At 31.3% G+C, this 25,987-nt stretch overlaps 1 protein-coding gene across 1 annotated transcript in view; it reads left to right on the top strand.

Annotated features, from left to right (window-relative positions):
- Nepl16 (Neprilysin-like 16) overlaps window positions 1-25,987 on the top strand; it is a 273,327-nt gene that overhangs the window by 191,668 nt on the left and 55,672 nt on the right. The window contains exons 5-8 of the mRNA XM_065514988.1: window positions 8,004-8,087; window positions 8,165-8,440; window positions 8,507-8,763; window positions 8,836-8,891. Coding sequence (XP_065371060.1) covers window positions 8,004-8,087; window positions 8,165-8,440; window positions 8,507-8,763; window positions 8,836-8,891 — 673 coding nt within the window. The remainder of the gene's footprint in view (window positions 1-8,003; window positions 8,088-8,164; window positions 8,441-8,506; window positions 8,764-8,835; window positions 8,892-25,987) is intronic.

Genomic DNA, 25,987 nt, shown 5'->3' with positions numbered 1-25,987 from the left:
ATGCTTAGATATATAAGAATTAATAAGCGAAATTTAAGTCCCCAGAAAAGTCTGCCTTCTGAGAAAAAGCAAAAAATTACTGATAACCCCTTGAAAAGTAACCGTTTTGCTCTCTTGAGTGAGGAAGATTCTAATCGTCAAAAAAATGATGATAAATCCATCCGTAAACCGTTAAAACCACCACCAATATTCCTTCGTGAAACTAGCTCTAATAGCTTAGTGAAATCATTTATTGAACTCATTGGAAAAAATAATTTTCATATTGTTCCAATAAGAAAAGGAGGTGTGCAAGAGACAAAAATAGTTGTATACACTGAGGATTGTTATAGAAAAATTTCTCAACACCTAAATGACAGTAAGAAAAACTTTTATACATATCAACTTAAGAGTTGCAAGGGCTTGATAGTGGTCATAAAAGGTATAGAGTCCAGTGTAGATACAAACGAAATCAAGGAGGCCCTGGAAGAATTGGGCTATCAGACAAAGAATGTAGTCAATATCTTTAATAGAGACAAGGTTCCTCAGCCAATGTTTAGGGTTGAGTTAGAGCCTGATGATAGGAAATTAAAAAATAATGAAACTCACCCTATATACACTCTAAGATATTTGTTGAATCGTAGAGTAAATATAGAGGAACCTCTTAAGCGTAATCGTCCAGTTCAGTGTAGTAATTGTCAGGAATTTGGACATACACGTAATTATTGTACCCTACGCACAGTATGTATTGCATGCGGAGGCCTGCACTCTTCGTCACAATGTGATATAGTTGAGAATGGTCTCAGTAGGAAATGTGGTAACTGCGGTGGAGATCATTCCGCTAATTATCGCGGATGCCCGGTCTACAAGGAGTTACTAAAAAGATTAAGAGAGAGGCAAAAGCTGTTGAGAGGTGAAATAGTTGAATCAACACCTACAAATTCGGTATCTACATCTAGACCACTAAGCTCTGGAGTAGATTTTTCAAATGATAAAATAAATGCGGCTCATCCAGTATCACAGGAAAATTGCCAGGGAGCTTCAATTAATGCTGGAGCCAGCTCATACGCCAGTATTTTAAAAACGGGTTATCAAAAGCCAAAAGTCCCCCAAAATATGGGAGGGTTGGAAAACCTTATGCAAACAATTACTGAGAATATTTCCTCTCTTAATCAAAATATGACTAACTTCATGTCATCCATGCAAAACACAATACAAGAGCTTCTGAGAGCACAGAACCAAATGATTCAAATTCTATTAACAAGAAAATGAATTTTTTGAAGATATGTTTCTGGAATGCAAATGGTTTAAACCAGCACAAATCGGAAATTTCCCATTTTATGTTAAATAAAAGCATCGATGTGATGTTAATTTCGGAGACACATCTTACAAATAGATATAACTTTAATATATCAGGATACTCATTTTATTACACAAACCATCCGGATGGTAAGGCACATGGCGGTACCGGTATCATAATTAGAAACCGATTGAGACACTATGCCCTAGAAGCGTTTTCAAAGGATTATATGCAAGCAACATCTATTCGCCTTGAATTCCCAGCTGGAGACCTAACTCTGAGCTCTATATATTGCCCACCACGTTTTTCGATGACCAAGGAAAAATTTGAAGAATTCTTTATAACACTAGGAGATCGGTTTCTGGCATGTGGAGACTACAATGCCAAACATACATATTGGGGTTCGCGATTGGTAAATCCCAGAGGTAGACAGCTGTATAAAGCTCTAGTTGATCGCAAAAATTGCTTAGATTTTGTGTCTCCTGGACACCCAACTTATTGGCCAACTGATCCTAGAAAAATTCCTGATCTAATAGACTTCGCCATATGCAGAAATATTATTCGGAATGCAATATCCACAGAAATATCCTATGATCTATCTTCTGACCACTCTCCTGTAATTATTAATTATTGTGAGAGACCCAACACCCCAAGATTTCCTAAGGACTCTTTGTATTTTAAGACAAATTGGCTAAAATATAGGAAATATATCAGCAGTCATATCCACACAAATCCTAATTTACAGTGTGAGGAAGACATAGATAGGACCGTTAATGACTTCACGTCATTGATTGTTTCGGCTCTGGAACACTCTAGGTGCCAGATCCCTCCAAAAACTAATTCGCCTATTTCAAGTTCGGATATTGAAAGACTTCTTCTCGAAAAGAGAAGACTCAGAAGAGAATGGCAACATAATAGATCACCTGCTGCAAAGCAGAGGCTGTCCGCAGCAGTACGAAAACTGAAAAGAGCCCTTCATTTAGAGAAGGATCGCATAAACGAAAAATATATTAAAAGTTTGACGAGTACAAAATACACAAATTTCTCTCTTTGGAAGGCAACGAGGAACATTAAGCCACCGGTAGAGGCACAAAGCGCTTTAAGAAAAGCTGACGGAACCTGGGCACGAAGTGCTATAGAAAAAGCCTCAGTATTCGCTGAACATTTAAGTGAAGTATTTCAACCCAACTCCACGGCAAATGAGTTTGAACTAGAAGAACTGCCAGCTTCAACAATGGCTAATGCAGCCCAATTCGATATTAGTCCTGAGGATGTTAATAGAGTAATTAAAAATAAATTAGACTTGAAAAAATCACCGGGATATGATTTAATAACGCCATCAATGATTAAGAACCTACCAAATGTGGCAATAATTGTACTATCTATATTGTTTAATGCGATCTTGAAACTAGGAATTTATCCAAAAAATTGGAAAATTTCTCAAATAATAATGATACCTAAACCGGGTAAAGATTTAACCCTGCCATCTTCTTATAGACCTATTAGCCTACTCCCTTGTTTGTCGAAGTTATTCGAAAAAATATTCCAGGAAAAGATAATACCTTTTTTGAATGATGGAAACATTATCCCAGTACACCAATTTGGTTTCCGTGAACATCATGGCACCATTGAACAGGTCAATCGTTTAACTGGAGAGATTCGAAAATCTTTTGAATTAAAGAAATATTGTTCTGCCATCTTTTTAGACGTTGCTCAGGCTTTTGACAAGGTATGGCATAAGGGTCTAATACATAAAATCAAATGTTTACTACCACTATGTACTCATAAATTGCTGGAGTCTTATTTATCGAATAGACTTTTCAGAGTTAATTACAATGATTATGTGACGAGAGAATGCAAGATTGGAGCTGGCGTTCCACAGGGAAGTGTACTAGGACCTACGCTATATTTGATTTACACCTCCGACCTACCTACGTGCGATAAACTAACAATTTCAACATTTGCTGATGATACCGCCATTATTAGCTCAGACGAAAACCCACTCATGGCATCTAGTCAATTACAGAATTACCTCGTACGTGTGGAGTCATGGTTGAAAAACTGGCGAATAAAGGTAAATGAGCTGAAAAGTAAACATGTTACGTTCGCTCTAAGGAGAGGAAATTGCCCACCTGTCACACTCAATAACGTTAATATACCGCAGTCTGATTATGTCACCTACCTTGGTATTCATCTAGATAGACGGCTTACTTGGCGCCGACACATAGAAACCAAGAGACTTCACATGAAGTTAAAAGCCTCTAGCTTTCATTGGTTAATCAGTGACCAATCAAAATTAAGCCTTGAATATAAAGTCATCCTGTATAAGACCGTTTTAAAACCAATTTGGACATATGGAATTCAATTATGGGGAATGGCTAGCAACACCAGTATTGATCTTATACAGAGGGCCCAATCTAAAATTCTTAGGACCATGACGGGAGCACCATGGTACATAAGAAATGAAAACATCCACAGAGACTTAGAAGTGACATTGGTAAAGGAAGAGTTCGAGAAAGTCCGTGAGAAATATATTGTGAAGCTGCGAAACCATCCCAATACGCTTGCAAGACAACTTGTGCAGACCCAAACCCGATCCAGGCTCCGTAGAGCAGATCTACCACCCCGCTAAGATGAGTGACAGTTTACCATAATGGCTCTCTTGCTGAAGAGCAAATAGTTTTAATTTTAGTTATAAGATTTAAATACTTATTGTAAGGTCAAAATAGACAGATTCAATAAATCAATAAAACGTTAAAAAAAAAAAAAATATTCGGCTATGCAGAATCTTATATACCCTTCACCTTTGTTGTGGATGCATTATTATTTTTTATAATTAGTATATATGTATGTACATTTCCCACTTTCAGCGTACAGCATCCTAAATTTATCAAGAACACAAAAAACAACAACAACGCCAAACGAAACAAAACACCAAAAGAAAAAACAAAATCAAAATACGCAAGGCAATGAAACCAACACACATCCAACCATACGTTTAATTGTATAAAAAACAACAACAACGCCAAAAGAAACAAAACACAAAAGAACAACAAAATACGCAAAGCATGCACATCCAAACATACGTTTTGTTGCTTTTTTGTCAAAGCATGCAATATATTATGTTTTTTGATGAAATTTTCAGAGGTTGTCTCGGATTTGTGCTCGTTATTTATGGACGGATTTTGCTGATTTTAAATAGCAAAATTCTCGAAAGTATGTCTGACAGAATTGTTGAAGATTTGGATCCCGGAGATATCTGGGGCCTTCAGAAAATTGATTTCAACAGACAGACAGACAGACGGACATGTCTTAATCGACTCCGATATCTATAAGGATCCAGAATATATATACTTTATACTATAAAGTATATATATTCTGTAAAGTATATAAAGTTTATAGTATAAAGTATATAAAGTTTATAGTATAGTTTATAAAAATTAATTTTTAACAGATCACAAAAAAAGTCTACCATAAGATAATGCTGATTTTTTACAATTGACTATTTCCATGACCTGCAAAAATGAAGTACACTGTGAATTTTCTGAGATCATAAAACTCTTAAGCTTGGTACCGGTACTCCTATGCTCTTAGTTTTAGAGAAAAACAGCTATACCACATCACCCGCCTATACCACATTACCCGAACTTACTCTATGAGCAGCGTTGCCGCTTTGGTCCAATTGGACCAAAATTGGTAGTTTCAAGTTAACAAATTGACTTTTGGTAGTTTGGTTGGTTTGTTCCGATAGGCTACGATATTTCTGAATACATAAGTATTTTTAAGAACAAAATAATTAAAATAATAACGAAAAAACTACTTATGTTAAGCCAAAATAATAAAACTACATATTTGCAAAATATGAAGATAGCATTTTCTTAAATATTTAGTTTAGTCAGGTAAATGTGTATTTATTTAGTAACTTTTATTTTCTAATAATATGTGTTAAACTCTGCTTCAATATTTCAGTTTCATCTGACACTTTAAATGTCCAATTATGGAAATTAGGACGCGTAATTTATTTCTATATGAAACTTATTTGTGTTGAATTTTTTCGGGATACCAACACTTTTAAGAATTTTGTGCTCGTTTAAGTAATTTTCGGAAGAGGGCCTTATATGGGAGCTATGGTCAATTATGAATTGAATTTTTAGGTGTAATTTATTTGTAAAAATGTTATTTAATATCTATATATGTAAATCAGGACATTTATATGGGGGCTATGTGAAATACATGGACAACTAGCCAGACAGACATACGGAAGGACATCGTTAAATCGACTCAAAAATAAAATCTCGAAAACTGAACGATTTTAACATATTTATGATTGTAGTGTTATTAAATAACTTTCTTCCTCTGGGTAATTTTATAGCAGCAATAATATAATTTTAAGTTAACTATTAATTTTGAAACGAATCCATATAGCATTTCTCAAATATTATAAATTTGGTAGGTTTTGGTAGTTTTTAATTAGAAATTTGGTAGGAAAAATATTTTATGAGTGGCAACGCTGTCTATGAGTACGTCAGAGTAGTTTAATTTCAATTATGTCTACTCACTTATACTAATCTATATACGAGCCCTAACCACTATTAATTCGTACACCAAGAATTTTTTGACAAATTAACATTCAAAACTGCATATTTTACTGTACCTCAAAAGTTATATTTTCTGAAAAATTATTTTAATATCTTTAAATTTATAAAGAAAATTCTGTACATATTGAGGTAAATATTTTAAAAATACACATACTGAAGCTAAAATTCTAAATTTTTATAAAAAAATATTTGACCACTATTAATTCGTACAGAGTATAAATTCATCATAAAGTGACACCAACAACTAGATCATAAAAAAAAATAAAATATATATACCGTTATAGTAAGAATAATGAAATGTCAGAGAACAAAAAACAGACAGTTTTAATCTTATTTTCATTAAATTTTAACTATTTGTTAACAATGGCACTTGGTAAGCCATATTGCGAAGAAATTCGAATCATAATTATTAATAAATTCAAATCGGGTAAAAGATATGGCGAAATATCAATTGATCTTATTCATCCCAGATCAACAGTGCAAGGCATTGTTAAAAAATACGAAGAATGTGATAATTTTAGAAAAACAGAGGCCGGGTCTCCAAAATTACGTCTGGCGACAAAAGAGCTTTAGCGGCTATAATCAAACAAAATCGTCGTAGCGCTGTTAAAGTGTGACTGACTGACTAATTCATTCATCATCGCACAGCCGAAACCGCTAAAGCTATAAACTGGAAATTCGGGTAATGGGTTCCTTTTACAAAATGTAGATCCACTAAGAAGGGATTTTAGGAAATTCATAAGTGCGTATGAATATCAAAAAAAGTGATTTATTGCTGTAGTGCGATTTACTAACTTTTAACGAACCGGCAATCGTAATGTTTATCGACATAAATAATCGCTTGCAGTAACGATAGTGTGATTCAGTAATTTATTTTTAACGATTGTTTAAGATATGTCTACAAAATATCAAAATAAGCGAAAAGCAAATATATTTATTTTAACGATACGATTATCGTTATAAAAGATAGTAAATCGCACTACTGATCTCTGGTACATTGAACACAAAAATATTTTAAAATCAAAACAATTCTTTAATATTTCACATTTTTGTAAAATTTAAACAGTTTTTAAATTTATCTAAATTTTTTTATGATTTATAAACCTTTTATAAATTTAAAATTTGTTTATGAATATGGGGTAAGTATTTAACAAAATTTTCGATAAAATTTACAAAAAAGGAAACTTAAGCTACATTTATATTGTTTTTTAACGATTTATTAATAAGGCCTTAAAAATTACTGGATAGAAAAATAACAAAAATGCCAATAAAATTGCAATATAGTCAGTCCCTCTATATAAAAAGTGTGCAAAAACTCAAAAATTATTTAATACTTATGTATATTATACTAAAAGCAAGAACAGAAAGAACACATAAAAATATATCGTCACCTAAAATGCAAAATAACGTAACATCACTTTTCATAAGTTTATAGGAGAAGCAAAAAACGATATAAAATGAAAATTACTTGAGATATTGAAACAAAATTTTCAAATCTGAATTACAATGACACTAGAAATATATTGTATGAAAAAAAACTATTTTTTCAAAGCACACTTTTTTTATCAATATTGATTTACGTTATCAATATAAATTTTTATGAAAAAATAAAAACTTAAATAAAAATATTTTTTTTATTTTAAATAAAGGTAGTTTATATATACATTTTTAATTTTTTTATGTTTTTTTTTATTTTGATTACTAACAACTACTTTTTTAAACTAAAAAAGGTACTTCAAAAAATATTCAATTGCAACAAATTTATTAAAAACAAATTAGGATCTACCTAAACTAAGGTTAAAACGATTTATTAATTAATTACTCAAGGCGTACACGTTATTTTGTTTAAGAAAGTCATGTAATCATGATGATATTTTAGTTTAAATTTTGGTTATAACTTGGTTATTTTTGATTTAAAATTTTGTATACATGTGTAATATGATGTAGTGATAAATAATAATATCAATTTCGAATTTTTTGATGATACGTTGTTTTGCATTTTAGGTGAAGATATGTATTAAAAAAATTTAAAAATTCAAAATATTTTTTGGTGTGCATTGTACTTAAGAGTATCTGTGATATAAAATATCGATATAGTGAATATCTCTTATTTGTGTTTATTTACTTAGATTCGAGTTGAACATTCTCGTCGGGGCTTTTGGGACAGTTCAGTACTATACAATATATCATCCCTGCAAGAAATGTATCCAATAGTAAGTAACTATTATGTAATGAAAGGATTTTGTTGTAAATTGTATTGTGTTCATATTTGAAATAATTTGCAATTCAGTTGAACTGGACGTCACTTATTCCAAGCAACTGGAGCGGACCTATAGTTGTAAGAAGTTCAGATTATCTAAAGGCTGTGGAGGAATTGTTAACGAAATATCCAACTCGTGTAGCCCACAACTCGATACTGGTGTTGTTTGCACTGGGTATTCTGCCTCATGGCCACCCTGATCCATTAGTATGTACACGAGCTACTATGTGGGCTCTACCTGATATAACATCTGCATTATTTATAGCTCAACATTCATCGGATGATATTAGGGACGTTATAAGACGAGTAAGTATATTAAAACATTAAATTGAAACATGGTAATTTAACGCATTCATTTTATTTCTTGGATAGACTGAGGTTATATTTAAATCGTTAAAAGCACACTTGAAACGTGCTCCATCTCTTAAAGGTGCTGCTCTTGTAAAACTATCTGCTTTGAAAATACAATCTGAGACTTGGAGTGGATTTTCAAATATAACAGCGATGATAAAAATTTTAGAATCGATGGAAATAACGTCCGATAATTGGTTTGAAAATGTTTTGAAGATCTACCAGCGAAATAAGGCAGTGCCAGATGTTATCGATATGAACATGGATTCCCATGATGCGTACGTTGTGCATAAAGTTGAAATATTGGTTTTCACTGGAAAACATTATTCATTGTTTCATTCTCTTTTTAGATGGGCGTATCCTATAGTTGCCAAAATATTCTATGACACATTGAGTCATTCCATAGGTTTGTAATTTAATATTGCACTATAATAAAATGTATACTATTAAACAAATTTATGAAAAAGCATATTCAAGCGGGTATTTGTGAAGGGTATAGGCAATATACAATATAAATCGTATAATAATATATCAGTAAAATTTAAGATATTTTCTGTATGTTTTAAAATATACCTTACATACAAATATTGAAATATTTTTTATTTGATCTATGTACATTAGGGATATAACTTTTATAAATTTTTTGCAAATAGGCCATTGAAAATTATTTAAAAAGTTTACCCACAAAACGCGGTAAACGAAAATAGTTTTTTTTATAAATATATCATTCTGGCTCTAGTCTATATTTATAATTTGCGGTAAAGGTAAAGAATACTACAATACATTATAGTTCAAAGTATCAATATCGTGCGAAATTAATAACTGTTAAAGTATTCTACTGTTTGACACCAAAATTGGACCATAGGTAGAAATTCTTATATTTTCAACAAATTTAAGGAAAAACAAGTAAGAAAGTATGGTCGGCCAAGCCCGACCATATAATACCCTACACTAAGTAAAAGATCAAAAAAATTTTTTCTTTTAAAATTTCAATAATTTATATTTTTTAGTGATTTTCGGAATTGGGCCTTATATGGGGCCTATGACCAATTATGGACCGATCACCATGAAATTAGGTCGTGTGATTTATGTCCGTATTAAAGTTAACTATGTTGAATTTTGTGTGTTTACCAACATTTTTAAGCACGTTAAAGTGATTTTCGGAAGCGGGTCTATATGGGAGCTATGACTAATTATGGACCGATCGTAACAAAATTTGGTGACATGAATTTTGTGTATATAAAACTTATTTGGAGCGGAATTTTTGGAGATACATATATAAATTAAACATTTATGACCGATAAAGTCCAATTTCGGGAGGACATTTGTATGGGGGCTAGGTGAAATAATGGACCGATTTCAGCCAGTTTCAATAGGCTGGTCCTTGAGCCGAAAAAATAATATGTATCAAATTTCATCGAAATATCTTCAAAATTGCGACCTGTACTCTGCGCACAAGGTTTACATGGACAGCCAGCCAGCCAGCCGACCAGGCGGACGGACGGACATCGTTTAATCTACTCAGAAGATTCTAAGTCGATCGGTATACTTTAAGGTGGGTGTTAGACTAATATTTTTGGGCGTTACAAACATCTGCACAAACGCATAATACCCTCCCCACTATGGTGGTGTACGATCGGTGCATAATTAGTCATAGCTCCCATATAGACCCGCTTCCGAAAATCACTTTAACGTGCACAAATCGCTTAAAAATGTTGGTATACTCACAAAATTCAACGTAGTAAACTTTCATAGAGACATAAATCACACGACCTAATTTCATTGTGATCGGTCATAGCCCCCATATAAGGCCCACTTCCGAAAATCACTCAAAAATATAAATTATTGAAATTTTAAAAGAAAAATGTTTTTGCTCTTTTACTTAGTGTAGGGTATTATATGGTCGGGCTTGACCGACCATACTTTCTTACTTGTTTTTCAGTAGTTTTGACTTACTTGCCTTTCACTTAAGAGTATTTTGCATATAAGTGCACAAAACTTGTGCTTTGTATATTTATTTACCAAACTCCATATAAATTCGTTAATTTAAGTGCATTGTTCATACCTGCACATTTAAGATAAGTGCATAATACTTTTGGAAGCTCTAAATGGTTTTCATGAAAAACAATTTCATTTAGCTGCCTAATACAAAATTAAATCAAAACAAAATAAGGAAAATACGATTTTGAAAAAATGAGAAGTTTGCAACTTCTTAATAATTTGAAACGTAGCTAAAATAACAAATTTGTCGTTATGTTTAGACGGAAAAATCTCAAACTTCATGTAAATTATTTGCCGTTAGCTGCTTTTTTGGGCAGTAAACTTAAATGCACTTACCAGCATCAATGAGCAGGTAAGTGTATTAAGGTTAACTGCATTTTTATCTTACCTGCACAAAATATCGTGCAAAGTTGGTTGTGCAGGTAAGTCAAAATTACTGTATAAAGGAAAATAGTTTTCAAATCTTTAGGAAAGAAAAATTGAATTCACAAGGTGTCCTAATTTCAGAAGTACAAAAATAATAACATGAAAAATACGACTGTTGTGAACAACCCCTCACAACTAAAGGCCCAACTATAATATGCATACACTAGCTTAAGTCAGCTTAAGCAAATGTGCGAATACATATAAAACGTATGTGACAAACTATAATGTACTTAAGAGAGTTTCGTCAAGTTTCGTCGAATTTTATTTGCTTAAGCAAAGTGCGAAGCTGGTCGCACATTCCGTACGGAATCAGCTGTTTATTTATTTTATACAAAGAAAATAAAGAAATAAATGAAAAGGATGAAGAAAATTTATATATTTTGATAAAATAATAAGAAATACGTATTTTTTTAATTGCAAGTTGCACATAAATGTTCAAATGGGGCTAAATAGTTTTGAATGCACGTAAGTACATTATAGCCACTTAAAAGTTTCTTTGAATTTCCTTAAGCATTTGACAGACTTTTCGTTCGGTTTTGACATTAACTTAAGCTAGCTTATGCATATTATAGTTGGGCCTTAAAGGCCCAACTATAATATGCATACACTAGTTTAAGTCAGCTTAAGCAACTGTTCGAATACATATAAAACGTATGTGACAAACTATAATGTACTTAAGAGAGTTTCGTCAAGTTTCGTCAAATTTTATTTGCTTAAGCAAAGAGCGAAGCTGGTCGCACATTCCGTATGTTTGTTTATTGTATACAAAGAAAATAAAGAAAAAATGAAAAGGATGAAGAAAATTAATTTATTTTCATAACATAATAAGAAATACGTTAACACCTAAAAGTTTCTTCGGATTTTCTTAAGCATTTGACGATCTTTTCGTTCGGATTTGACATTAACTTAAGCTAGCTTATGCATATTATAGTTGGGCCTTAAGTGTGCTATTTCAAATCTAAATCAGCTGATATAAAAGTCCGATACAAAATAAAACAATTACAAACATTTTCTGTTACAATGCCAAGTGAGAAAACTAAAATAATAATTATTTTCTATAGCGTCCATTAAATATTATTCTGCAACCACTTTTACGAAAACAAATAAAAATTTTGTTCAAAAAATAATTGTAAACAAAAACAGTTGATTATCAGAGACCTGTGTCGAACACTTTTATCGGCGGCGGAGGCTTGTGAAAAATGGTGTGGCGGTTTTGCTTAATTTTTCGAGACTAGAACTTTTTGGCTGGGATTCTTGGTGTCGTCTCCCGAATATTATCAGTGACTCGACGGCTCGGCGTATGCGGCTAGTAGGGGTTCGGCGCAGGTCTCTGCTGGTTGGTTACGACAGCACAATAAACATAGCTTACAAAGTAGTAATAGTTTACGACATTTTTTGCTTGAATAGCAACAATAACAATTTTAAACCATTGTGAAATATTAGAACATTATGACAATATGACATGATAAGAGACCTTGTGAATTGACCAATTATTTGAATTATTCACACACTTTCCACAATTAACTGCCAAAAGTTACAATATAATATTGATACTAATCACAAATTTTTAAAAATGTATCAAAACTTTGACTTTAAAGGCGGGCGATACCAAAGTTGTAAATAAAGGTCTTTACTCTTAATTAGCAAAATTACACAAAATCACAAAAAATCTATTTATGATCCGAATGAGCTGATATTTAAAATATAAATAGTCCTAGAGAAGATCTACAAAAAATATATATACATATGTAGATTATCACTTTTAGGTCAAGAGTTATTTAAGATTATTTATTTATTCTTTTTAATTGTGTTCGATCTTTTTTTTAGTTTTTTAGATATGTCGATATAGTTTTCTTAAATATCACCAATATTTGCGATAAAATTTCGAATATGTACTATAAAAACAACTTACTGACAGTTATGTCGTCCCTATAAAAAGTTACACACATCCATATTTGGAACATTTTACCATAATGTAAAAATGGACGTATTTTTTACGTTTTTTCAAAAACACATTTTGTATGGAATATATACAAAAACGTTAAAATTTTTCAAAAGGGAGCAAGGTTTGTGGAGCTCCTGATGAATAAATATAAGCTTTTTGTATAAGTAGTTGCTATTGGTGAAAACATTTGGTTTTAAAGATTAACATTTTAGTGAAATTAAATAATTTTATGAATTTTTCGGACTTCATTTGCCTTTTAATATTGGAATTTTCCATGAACAAAAATATAAAATTTGAATTAATGCAAAATTTTAACGGTTAAAGATATTACAACACAATTTGGAAATCGTGTAGATCCAAATGCTTTGTCTTTTTAGAATTTTTTGCTCAAACCAATTTTTTTTTTTAAATTGGCAAAGTTTGGATAGGTCTGGAGGCGACTGTGTCCACTTAAGTGAGCCAAGTTTTACTTTCCACGCTTTTACATTAGGTCCTGTTTTCGGATCATATACAAATTTTATATAGACCCGAATTGAATGTGTTTTTCCTGTTTTTAAAAGTACAGGGTCATTTTAACCCCAAGTGCTGCTATTAAGAATTAATTTTAATATTTCTGCTGTTTTTGCAAATACTAGACTTTGTGTTATATTTTTCTTAAGTTTTATCAAAATCGTCCCAAAAATATTTAACCTTTCGCTATCTTTCCATGAGAAATTCCAAATATTGAAAAAATTTACCTTTGACCATCAACGTTCACACTATATTTTAAATTACCTGGACTATAATATTCTGAATAGCTTTTACTTCAAAATCATAACAGTAAGACTATTCGACTTATTCGCCAAAAAATTAGTTTTTCTCGAAAATCGCAAAATTTATGTTATCAATAAATCCCAATGTGATGATCAAAAAATTCAGAAATTTACATATTTAACAGCGACCTATATGGTCGCTTAGTGGGATGCGAGTGGGATATCTATCAAAAGAAATATTTTGTAACTCAAGATTTAAAATTTTTGAATTTTTTTGCAAAATCAAAAACTTTGTTGACTTTTTTTAAAAAAATGGACCCATTTTTTAATTTTTTTTTTTGCTCAGAAGAAAGCTTTTGTGTTTTCCTTTAACACCCTTTTTGTCGCTTAGTGGGATGCGAGTGGGATATCTATAAAAAAAATGTTTTGTAACTCAAGACATACAATTTTTTACTTTTTTTTTGAAAAATCAATAATCTTTTTGACTTTTTTTTTCCAAAATGGACTCTTTTTTTATTAATTTTTTTTTCTCAAAAGAAAGCTTAGGTCTTTTCCTTTAAAACCTTTTTGGTCGCTTAGTGGGATGCGAGTGGGATATCTATCAAAATAAATGTTTTGTAACTCAAGACAAATGTTTTTAAATTGATTTTTTTCATATTTGTGTGTAAGTGTTTCTAAAACCTTAAAAATAAAAACCACAACAACTGACCGATAATAGCCACTGGAGGGGTGCAATATGAGGCCGACCGCTATTAATTTTCCACCCCCAAAATTTGTCTGAGTTTTGTATCTTGCGGCTTTTTTAGTCAATCCTAGAGGTAGTTTTCAGCGCACGTGATTTTCATTGTTAAAATATCAGGTGCCCCAGAAACAAATTTTTGGAATCAAGTGGAAATATTTTATGGCCCTTCTCCGAAGTACCAGTTTATTTATTATTTTATGACATTTGACTTTAAGAAGTGGGTGGAGAGGTAGAAGTTGACAGGTAGGTTATTTATATGGTGGTTTATTTTTATTATTATTTGTAACATTTGGTTAAACTAGGTACTTTAGTATGTAAGCCCTTCTTGACCCTAATAAAAGATTTTAGACTCATTCATTAAAACGTACTACCTATATGATCTTAAAAAACTATTTATTGTCATTCTGAAGACATACGGAAATCAGTTTTTTAGAAACAGCGTTAAAGTTAAGACGTGTGTTATTTACATAAATACTTACAAAATTCAAAATGTCTACGACTTCTAAAAAGGCTAAGGTTGATAATGAAATTTATTCGTCTTTTTGTTTTAATCCCTTTAACAAAATGAAGCACAGATCATCAGATATGCGAATTATTTCCGACGGCTTATTAAAAAAATTCCCTACGCTGTCAAAACGATTGAAAATTTGTGGATCATGCAGGAAAGAGCTCGGAAAGTTGAACGAATTACCGAATTTGAATAGTAATGAGCCTTGCGTTGAAGTTATTCCAGATGAAGACAAAAGTAATTCCGAGAATGAAGACAGAACTGTTGATGATGATGGTTATTCTAACTTTTTAAATTCAACGAATGAGTGTCGAAACCAATACCATAAGGATGCAGTAGAAGTTCTTGAACAAATAAAAGAGAAATACAAAACGTCACAGAGTGAAGCTGAAAGAATTCAACTTCTCACGCTTGCTCCAAGAACATGGAGTTCTGCAAAAACAATGACTGAGTTTGGAACGTCTCAACGAAAAGCAAGAATTGCTAAACAATTGGTTGCTGAGCATGGGATTCTCACACTCCCAAACAAAAAGAAGGGAAAAACTTTGGAGTGCGATACTAAATCTCTAATAACTCAGTTTTATCAGCGAGATGATATGAGTCGCCTGATGCCAGGGATGAAAGACTGGATGTCTGTACGAATCGATGGCAAGAAAGTTCAAATGCAGAAGAGAATGGTTCTCTGTAACCTGAATGAATTATTCGCAACATTTCAATCTGAATACGAGGATGTCAAAATTGGATTCACAAAATTTACACAACTGAGGCCAAAACATTGCGTTTTGACAGGAAGCAGCGGAACTCACACAGTATGTGTTTGTATTTACCATGAAAATGTTAAATTGATGTTGAAGGAAATCAACTTAAATTACTTAAAAGATGATTCATCAGAAGATTTACACCATTACCGCGATTGCCTTAAATTGACTATGTGCCCTAATGCTACAACTTCTTGCCACTTAGGTGAATGTTCGAATTGCCCGGAAACCACATCCATCAAAGAAAATTTAATCAACTCTTTTGATCGAGAATGTATTGAGGAGTTAAAATTTGAATCTTGGCTTCAGACTGAAAGATGCACACTGAAAACCATAATTTTAAATGTGGATGATTTTGTGGAAGAACTGTGTAGAGGATTGCTAAATTTGAGAACCCATGACTTTTTAGTCAAAGAGCAGTGGTCATTCTTCAAGGACTTGAAAACACATTTAAAGTCTGGTGAATTCATTATTTCATTTGATTTCGCAGAGAACTATAAATATGTTCTTCAGGATTCCATACAAGCATTCCACTTCAATAACGACCAAGCAACTATATTCACAGTAGTTATTTACTACGATTTAAAACATGACACCGTTGCAGTTTATGAGTACCAGAAGATAATACTAAATTATCTAAAATCAAAATTTTCCAGAAAAAACTTATACTACGTTTCGGACGGAGCTCGTCAACCTCAAAAGAAATGCAGCGAAGTATAGCCTCCAGTGCTCTCATTCCATTGCTTTATTCCATTGGGCAAAGAATTATTGTAAAGAAACTAAAATAGTTTTTAGTAGCAAAGAGGATCATGAAGAAACATTGAAAACACTAAAGAGCAGATTCGATGCTGCGGTAACAATCGATGGCACTGCTCAATACCATGCTTTCATACCGCTTGTCGATGGAAGACTCCAATTAAAAAAGTTTTCTGCATCTACTCAATGCGATTTCTTTCCAAAGCCAAAAAAGAAGCCAGCAGCGAAATCAGTAGCTGAATCTAATAACGCCAAGAAAGGATTGAGAAAAAAAAAGCAACTAATAAAGGTGACAAATAAGGAGGATAAAAGTATGGATATTTGAAAATTTAAAAACTTCATAAATTAAGTGTAAAAATAGTTATTATATAAATTGATCTATTGTGATTAAGATTAAATTTTACTTAATTATTCATCTTTTTATTATTATTATTATATATTAAATTAATTATTATTACAAATAAATAACAAAATTAAATTATTCAACATTTCCATAGAAAAAAAGTGATTTTTATTCCTGAGGTTAACATATTATGGGTATTACAGTATCGAGGCTATGAAATTTTAGTTGGGTATGTTACATACCATCGGAAAGGCTAATGTGTCTAGTTTCTCTGCGTAAGTTTAATTTTTAAGGTTTACACACAAATATGAAAAAAATTAAAATAGTGCAAATTTAAAAACCTTTGTCTTGAGTTACAAAACATTTATTTTGATAGATATCCCACTCGCATCCCACTAAGCGACCGAAAAGGTTTTAAAGGAAAAGACCTAAGCTTTCTTTTGAGAAAAAAAATTAATAAAAAAAGAGTCCATTTTGGAAAAAAAAGTCAAAAAGGTTTTTGATTTTTCAAAAAAAAGTAAAAAATTTTATGTCTTGAGTTACAAAACATTTTTTTTATAGATATCCCACTCGCATCCCACTAAGCGACAAAAAGGGTGTTAAAGGAAAACACATAAGCTTTCTTCTGAGCAAAAAATTAAAAAATGGGTCCATTTTTTTAAAAAAAGTCAACAAAGTTTTTGATTTTGCAAAAAAATTCAAAAATTTTAAATCTTGAGTTACAAAATATTTTTTTTGATAGATATCCCACTCGCATCCCACTAAGCGACCATATAGGTCGCTTAGGAAAAGACCTAAGCCCCATTTTGAAAAAAAAAGTCAAAAATATTTTTGATTTAAAAAAAAAAATCAAAAATATTTTATTAAATTTTTTTAATTTTTTTTTTCGAAAGATTGCATAAATAGCTATCTAAACTATTTGGGACACATTTTGCTAAGAACAATAGGTAATAAGTTATATGGATAAAAAAAACACCTGTTTGGCCAAAATGTCAAATTTTGACCTCCTATAACTCAGAGAGTTCTTGACCGATCTTGTTGAAAAATGGTGTCCGAATTACTATCCAATAGAACTAACATTGGTGCAAATTTCATCGCGATCGGAAGACATTTCAAAAGGTGGTTCACTTGACGTGAAATGCCCCATATATATTTCTCAAAATATGTTAATTTTGTTCCTAGTGGCGTGAGATACGTTAATGGCCTGACGATTTTTTAATAACTTTATAATTTTTTAACCAATTTTTGTGTTTTATATCTTATTAGAACGACAATTAGGTACACATTTCGATTCTTTTAAATTAAATTGCAAAAGTAATTATTTAATGGCAAAATGTTTACAAAAACTAAAAAAAAAAATTTTTTCCCCTAAAATGCACGTCAAAACTTCAGTGTCGTTGCGGCACCAGTTAACGTTATCCTATCATCCTAATATTTTACACAATGTGTTTCTACAATACATACGTAAACAAAATTCGCAATTTTGTTATTTTGGAGCACTCTAATACACACATATCATAAAAATATGTAAAATTGAATTTGGCTTTCCATATTCTAATTCCCAATATGTAATAGTAAGTTAATACCAAGTCGAATTTACTTGACAGGTGGCGTTAACAGCACATCTGTTCTACTTTTTTTTCTTCGCCTTGGGGGTCGATTTGTCAAAAGTTGTATATAGGCGAATTTATTTTATGTCAAAAGTTGTTTTGTTTACCTTTTCGATTTCAATTGTAGTTCGAAAATTATTTTTGTGAAATAAAATGAATGGACAAAAACCGTGCAACGGTAGTTTCTTCTGCGTTCCAGATGATGCCCGCCGGCTTAAGTGGAGCAAAATTTGGAAAAATTCTGAAGTCTTCCGGCAAGCTCTAGTTTACTCGGACCACTTTTCGTTTCGCAGGCCTTAAGGCTCCATTAGTCTTTGCGTTCTGTAACGTTTCTGTTCTATGCCGTTCTGAATGCTGTTATATTGTAGTTAGTTTATCCGTAAGATCGTATCAGCTGTTTTTAAAATAATAACCAAAAAACCATCTTGGTGATTTTGTTACTATTTTTAGTGTTTTTTGTATTTAAACCTTCAACATATTATTGTGAACATTTTTATAAATACATACGTATATTTTTTGCTAATGATTTAATTTAAACAATTTTTTTTTACATACTAGTATATACATTAAAAGAAATTTATATTTATATTTATTTTATTAAATTTCAATGTTTTTTTGAAAATATTATATTTTTTCTTCTTTTGTTAATAATAAATATTTCCCTTTCAAAAATGTTGGCACCACTGCTTTCATATTGTTGTCATTTTTGTGTATATATGATATCAGCTGTTTTAGCTGTCACTTAACTTTGCGGACAAAATTCGGTTTTCAACAGATTCATCCGCAACAGAACGGCAACGTTACAGAAAAACTAACGACATACACAACTTTCCCTATGCTAAAAACAAAACAGCTGATTCAGAATGGAACGGAACATACAAACTAACTATGCCTTTAGGTCAGTCACGAGCAAAATTGGGATTCTAATGCACGCGTGCATAGTCCAAAAAATTCTGCTGACGCTTTGTTGACACACCTACACTATAAGCTTGTGTGTATTAGTGTGTCTGTGTTTTACTGAAATGACCACTTGTTTGTTGCTTTGTTACGATCTCAGAGATCAAAATCAAATCAGTTGCTGTTTAGCATTTGTAGAAGCAAGTTTATGTTGCGGATTTTTTTATGTTTATGATTTTCTCTCTTTTATTACAGTCAGTGCAGTCAGTCATCTCTCTGCTGCTTAACGCACACAAATATACTCATGGTGGTATGTGTTTGCCCATGACTGCTTTAGGTACATCCTCTTTGGAGGTACATACAGTAGCCCAATAAAGTCTACATACAGGAATTCAAATTAAATTTCTTTCGTTGAAAGCTGTATTTGTAAGTTAAAAGTAGTGAAATATATTTGTTAAAAAAATAAATTCACACTAAAAAAAATTAAAACAACATCACTTAAGTTTAAGGGTTTAGCAACATTTCCTATCACTTCCAAAATTTCACCGTTATTAAATTTTTTGATTCTGAGTCAAATAACGAAAATTTTGTTTGGTTTTTTTGGTCTTAATTTTCAAAATATTATGAAACTTAATAGTCCCGCCCACCCAAAAATAGGCGTGACCGAAAATAAATTTTTCGTTATTTTACTCAGAATCAATAACTGTAATAACGTTGAACTTTTGGGCGTTATTTGAATTATATATCTCATAAAAAAAGAAATAAAAAAAACTGCTTTACATTAAAGTAATACAATAATTTTTCCTGTATGTAGACTTTCTTGGGCTACTGTATGTTCTTGTTGGAGATATGCGCCTTGGAGTTCTCTTGTTTTGCACCGCAAAACAATTTAAAAATACGTAAAGCCTATTTACTTTTTTTATTAAATTTATTATTTTTGTTAGTTTTCACAAATTGTTTATTATTTTTGTTTTTTGTGACAAATTTTTGTTTGTTTGACACATTTTGCTTTTGACACATTTGCCCACCAAGCAACAATAAAACACAATGTTGTTTTTGCAATGTTGTACTTTTTGTAATATCAAAGCCACCTGTACAATTAATCCGTAGGCAGATAGAGTTAATTTGCATTAACAGCACACTAATGTGAATTAAAATTTAACCCTGATACACGACAGTTTTTGCATTTCGTAAACAATTGTTTGTAAACTGTTTAATGTTGAAAAAGTTTGTTGCAAATTGGTAAATTCTCTGCTAGATGATAAGCTTTCCCCAATTAATTGCCAAGTAAAAAACTCAGCGAAAAATCACATTTTTAAAGTTTTTAAATTCAAATGCATATAACTTTGGACTTAATCATTATTTTTGAAAAATTGGAGAAAATCGGGAAATACTTGGATCCGCTGTTATCTAGGGTTGGTAAAAATTTAGAAAATTTAATTTTCAAATGCGAATATCTCCTAAGCTATAAGAGATAGTTTTTTGTACTGCTCGATGCGGAGATTCTATATATATATAATTTGCTTGAAATTGGAACACAAAGGAAGAAATAGGATCGCTTTAAAAATTTAACATACCCGAGGTGTCCTACTTTGGGGACCAGTGGCCGCGACCCTGGTCAGCCCAGGTGGTCAAAACTTAAACTCTACAACACTTTCTCTACCTGCAGGGAGTAAAATTAGGAATTTTGTGTTTATCCATATTTATATCTGTTTGTTTGTACCTTATAGGAGCCTAAACCACTGGTCCGACCCTGTTGACATTTTTACCCTATATTCCTATATATTTGAAAAAAAAAATTATTTTTTAATTTTAAGTAGGCGTGGCACCTCCCGTACAAAGTTAATAGTTTTTATGGAATATCTGGTGAACTAACATTGTGAAAGTCACAAAACTTCGCGGGATTTACTTTGATACCATTGACACGGCTTGCTTTAAAAAGGGCGGGATTGTATAAATGGGCGTGACATCTTCCATGTATAGTAAATAGTTATTTTCAAATATCTACAGAACTATAATTGTGACAATATTCAAACTTTATATAAATCGATTTCTTATAACTCCATGAAGTTTAACCGAAAACGGGACGGATCGAAACAGGGGGTGTGACACCACCCATACAAAGTAAATAATTATTTTCAAATATCTGGAGGGCTATAATTGTGGAAGTCTTCAAACTTTGTCCGAAGAGCACATTTAGCATTTTACATGGCTGTATTGAATTAGTGTGCGTGGCATACAATGTTAATTGTTTATTACCAACATCTGATGAACTATAATTGCAAAAGTATTTAAACTTTGAACACATTAATAGCTTATCACTATACGGAATTTGGCCGATTGTATTAGTGATCAAAATCAAACAATGTAAATAGTTATTTTCGAATATCTGGAGTACTATCAGGCCTGTCACACATTTTGTTCGGAATGGTTTCAATTCCGTAGTTTTTATTCCGATCGATTTCGTTTTAGGTTCTTCAGATTCCGTGTAATTTATTAATTCCAAAAATATTTAATAATTCTATATTTATGATTTAAATTTGAAAGCGTTTTGTATATTAAAACAAATGGTAAGCTTTTGGTACAGAAATTTATTAAGAATTTAAAAAAAAAACAATAATTACAAAGAAATATCAATTCCACTTTGAAAACTGAAAGTGGTTTCATTCCGAAAGATATTTTCGTTTTACTTTTTCTGAAGAAGCAAAATACGCAATTAATTCCACTTTCGATCGGAATGGAATTCTGTGACAGGCCTGTATAATTTTGAAAGTCTTCAAATATATTCATCAAACTTTGTCCGAATGAAATGGTCGGAATTCGACCATTTGAAAGTAAATAATTAATTTCGTATATTTGGAGAACTGTAACCGTAAAAGTATTTAAACTTTGTAGGAATTAATTTTTCATCACTTTAGCTAAAAATGGCTAGCATAGAAACAGTGCGTATGGGCCCTTCCATACAATGCATTTAGTCAATTTTGAATATCTGGGTAACTAAAATTGTAAGATTCTTCAAACTTTGTCAGAAACATCTTTTTATAATTTTAGGTAATGTGTCTGAAAATGGGCGGGTTATTAATAGTGGACATGGAACTGGACGTGTTATTAAATATCTGATGAACTGTATTAGAAAAAGTTGTAAAACTTTGAAGGATTTATTTCGTTACCACTGTTACATAGTTGGCTGAAATTGCTGGATTGTATGAGTTATTTTCGAATATTTGGAGAACAATAATTGTGATAGTCTCTAAGATTAGTAAGTACCACTGTACGAAGTTTAGCAAAAATTGGGCGAAATCGGAACAGAGGGTGTAGGACCTACATTACAAAGAAAATTGTAATTCCGAGAATCTTTTCGCTTTGTCTGAATCACTCTCTTTTATTTTTAGAATGCTGGCTGTAATTTGGTAATTTTATATAAAACAATTGTTATAATTGAATATCTGGTGAACTTGCCCCCTACAATACAAAGTAAATATTTATTATCGAATATCTGGAGAACTTTAATAATACAATACTCAATACATACTTTGCATGAGATATTTTGGTACCTTGAGGTATTGCAAATGGGTGGTATCAGATCATGTTAAGTAAATAGTTCGTTTCGAATATCTAAACAACTGTTATATGTAGAGTCTTCTAACTTTTTTATAAATTACTTTCATATCATTGAAAGCGAATGTCTTAAGAAAAGTATCAAGATTTTTATAAAATCGTAGGATATTTTTTTACATGCAAAGGCATGGTATGCAATTAATCACTAACAAGAAATTCCAGTATTAATTATATCCATTTATTTCTTTATAAAATCCTTTCATATTTTTTTATTTTACTACGACATGGGTAGCGAAGTGCACCGGGTCAAGCTAGTTTCTTTATTAAATCCTTTCATATTTTTTTAGTTTACTACGACAGGGGTAGCGAAGCGCACCGGGTCAAGCTAGTTGATTCATAAAAAGTTTAAATACTTTTACGATAATAGTTCTTTAGATATTCGAAATTAAAAGTTTACATTGTATGAGAGGTGCCACTAACACAATGCCATTTTCACCCAAACTATATACAATAGTAAGGGTGATATAGGGCAACATTTTAAGATTTCCACAATTAAGTTCTCCAGATATTCTAAAATAACTATTTACTCTCTGGAAGGTGCCACACCCTCTATTCCGATCAGTCCCATTTTTGGTTAGATAAGAAATTGTATAGTTCTCCAGATATTTGAAAATAACTATTTGCACGAAATTATCGTATGTTACATTTTTACATACCAGCCAAAGCAATGAAATTTAGGCCCTAATTTTGTAAATCACGTCACCAAAGTGATATTTATGTGCAAAGCAAAAACAACATTTAACACATTTAAAAAATTTGTTTTTGTTTTATGTACAAATTCTGAACCAAACAAACGCACAAAAATTCAAGCGTTGATTTGCCTTTCATAATTTGAAAATTGTGTACAAAAACAAATTTTTAAAATGTGTTAAATGTTGTTTTTGCTTTGCACATAAATATCACTTTGGTGACGTGATTTATAAAATTAGGGCCTTAATAATAATAATAACGCTCTCCTGTAAAATTTGATTTTTGTAACATACGATACACACCCATTTTTACCCAAGATGCTCAAAATGATACCGAAGTAAATTCTGCGAAATTTTACGGCTTTCAAAGTTCACCAGATATTCCATAATAACTATTTACTTTGTATGGGAAGTGCTACGCCCACTTTAAATTTCAAAATAACCTGTTTGTTCTTCCATTCTGATATAAGCCACAAACAAATAAACATACATACATACATTAATTTTGTTCCTATTAATATTAACTATTCCTATTTTATTTACGTTTTTGTTAAAGTTTTATGAGTAGATTTTACACAATTAAAATAAATGTGCTATAGTTGATTTTAATAAATAAAAAAAATTACGGCCCTATGCTCCTTATAGAAACAGGAATTAATATACATATATTCGATTTTAATAAATAACATACATAGGTTATTTATTATAAATTTGTTTGAATTTTTCTCTAATCGTTTAGTGGTGTCCCGTTTTGGAAATTTCAAAAGGTGGCAAGAATATTTAGAACAGCCGAATATAACAATCTTATGGCCATTGTTACAACTTGCCATTATAGTTAAAGGTACCTTTTTCTATTGCTTAAAGTAGTTACATTTAACTATAACGGCAAGTTGTAATAATGGCACTTACTTGTGTTATATAATATGGCTCCGTTTGGATTTGAAGCGATTATTATAAGTAAGCTGAAATTTACTTTCTAGGTATTTTGAAGAGTGTCCAAAAAACCGGCAAATTTAAAAAACCGGTTTCCAGTTTAACCGAAAAAGTGTTTTTTGAAAAAACCTCTTTCGATTATTGTCTTTGAAAAAAACCGGTTAAGCGGTTTCGGTTTTTGTCTTCAAAAAACCCGGTTTACCGGTTTATGTTAAATTTTTATTTAATATAAGTTTAACATTTTTGAATTCTTTATGCAATTATTTTATATCTTTTTTTTAAATGTTGTCAAATGCTACAATTTTCTATAAAATAAATCATTATTTTTAAAAATGGTATCAACGTTTTTCATAAATATGTTTGAATGAGTTTTAGAAAATATAAATAAACCGGTTTGTCGAAAAACCGAAAAGTTAAAAAAACCGAAGCCGATGAAGTTTACAAAGGTCAAAAACCGGTTTACCGGTTTTCGGTTTTGGATACTCTAGTATTTTGGGAACTTAAAAATCTTCCTAAAATATCAAAAAATTCGTAATTTTCCGGGATTAGTTAATTCCGAAAAATCCCGGAATTTTTTTCACAAATCCCGAGAAATCTCGGAAAAATTAATGGATTTGACTGGTGGCGAACCACTAACCTCCCATTTTCCAGTCAATCACACTAGATAGTTGTGCTAAATGCAGAAGTTCATTACCAACCTGTATAAAAATAAGTACCTATTCTAGTAAATAAAATAATGTGCTGGGTAACCACCACTCATTACAAAATAATGCATGTTGTAACTAGTTGCCATTACAAAAATTCAAAAAATTTAGTAGAATTATTTATAATATTATATAAATGTTTTAAAATATAGAAAATTACTTGAATTTAAGTAGATTATGTTGAAGAAATTTTAAAACAAATAAGCGTTTTTGATTATTAAAAAAGCTGTTGTTTAGAAACGAAATTTATGGACCAATTCACTAAGTCGATTTTTGTCGTTTTCCGACTAAAATGTGATTGATTCAGTGTGTCGATAGAAGACGATTCAAATGCCAAACAACTCACTTTATTGTTTATTGCCGACTCACCTAAATATTTAAATTTTTAATACCATCCGCCAATAATAGTCTAAAATGTGAGATAATCTCGAATAAATGTGATGTATTTTTTTCAAAAATGTCCATCATGTGCGGAATTTTGAACAGTCTTATTTGTGTAATTTATGTTTTGAGTGGAGGATAATTTTCCCGGATTAATTCCTGAACATTTCTTCCAAAGGGGAAAGAGTTTCTGATTTAAATGGCCCACCACCTGTAGCAAGTAAGGATTTACGGTTATTGGAATTTTTTTTTTGGTTCTGTTTTTCAAATCAGACTATACCTGAAAAAATTGTTATACTACAATTGCCAAGTTATTAATTTGACACTATTTCAAATTGCTCACCTGTTGTCTTCTTGAACCTAACAAGTATGTATTATTTTATTCATCAAAAAATGTTGAATAAAATAACAAACTTACGTCTTTTTCGTATTTTCCATT

This window comes from Calliphora vicina, chromosome 1, assembly GCF_958450345.1.
Source record: "Calliphora vicina chromosome 1, idCalVici1.1, whole genome shotgun sequence".
Classification (NCBI taxonomy): Eukaryota; Metazoa; Arthropoda; class Insecta; order Diptera; family Calliphoridae; genus Calliphora; species Calliphora vicina.
This window is presented reverse-complemented; position numbering and strand designations above follow the sequence as displayed.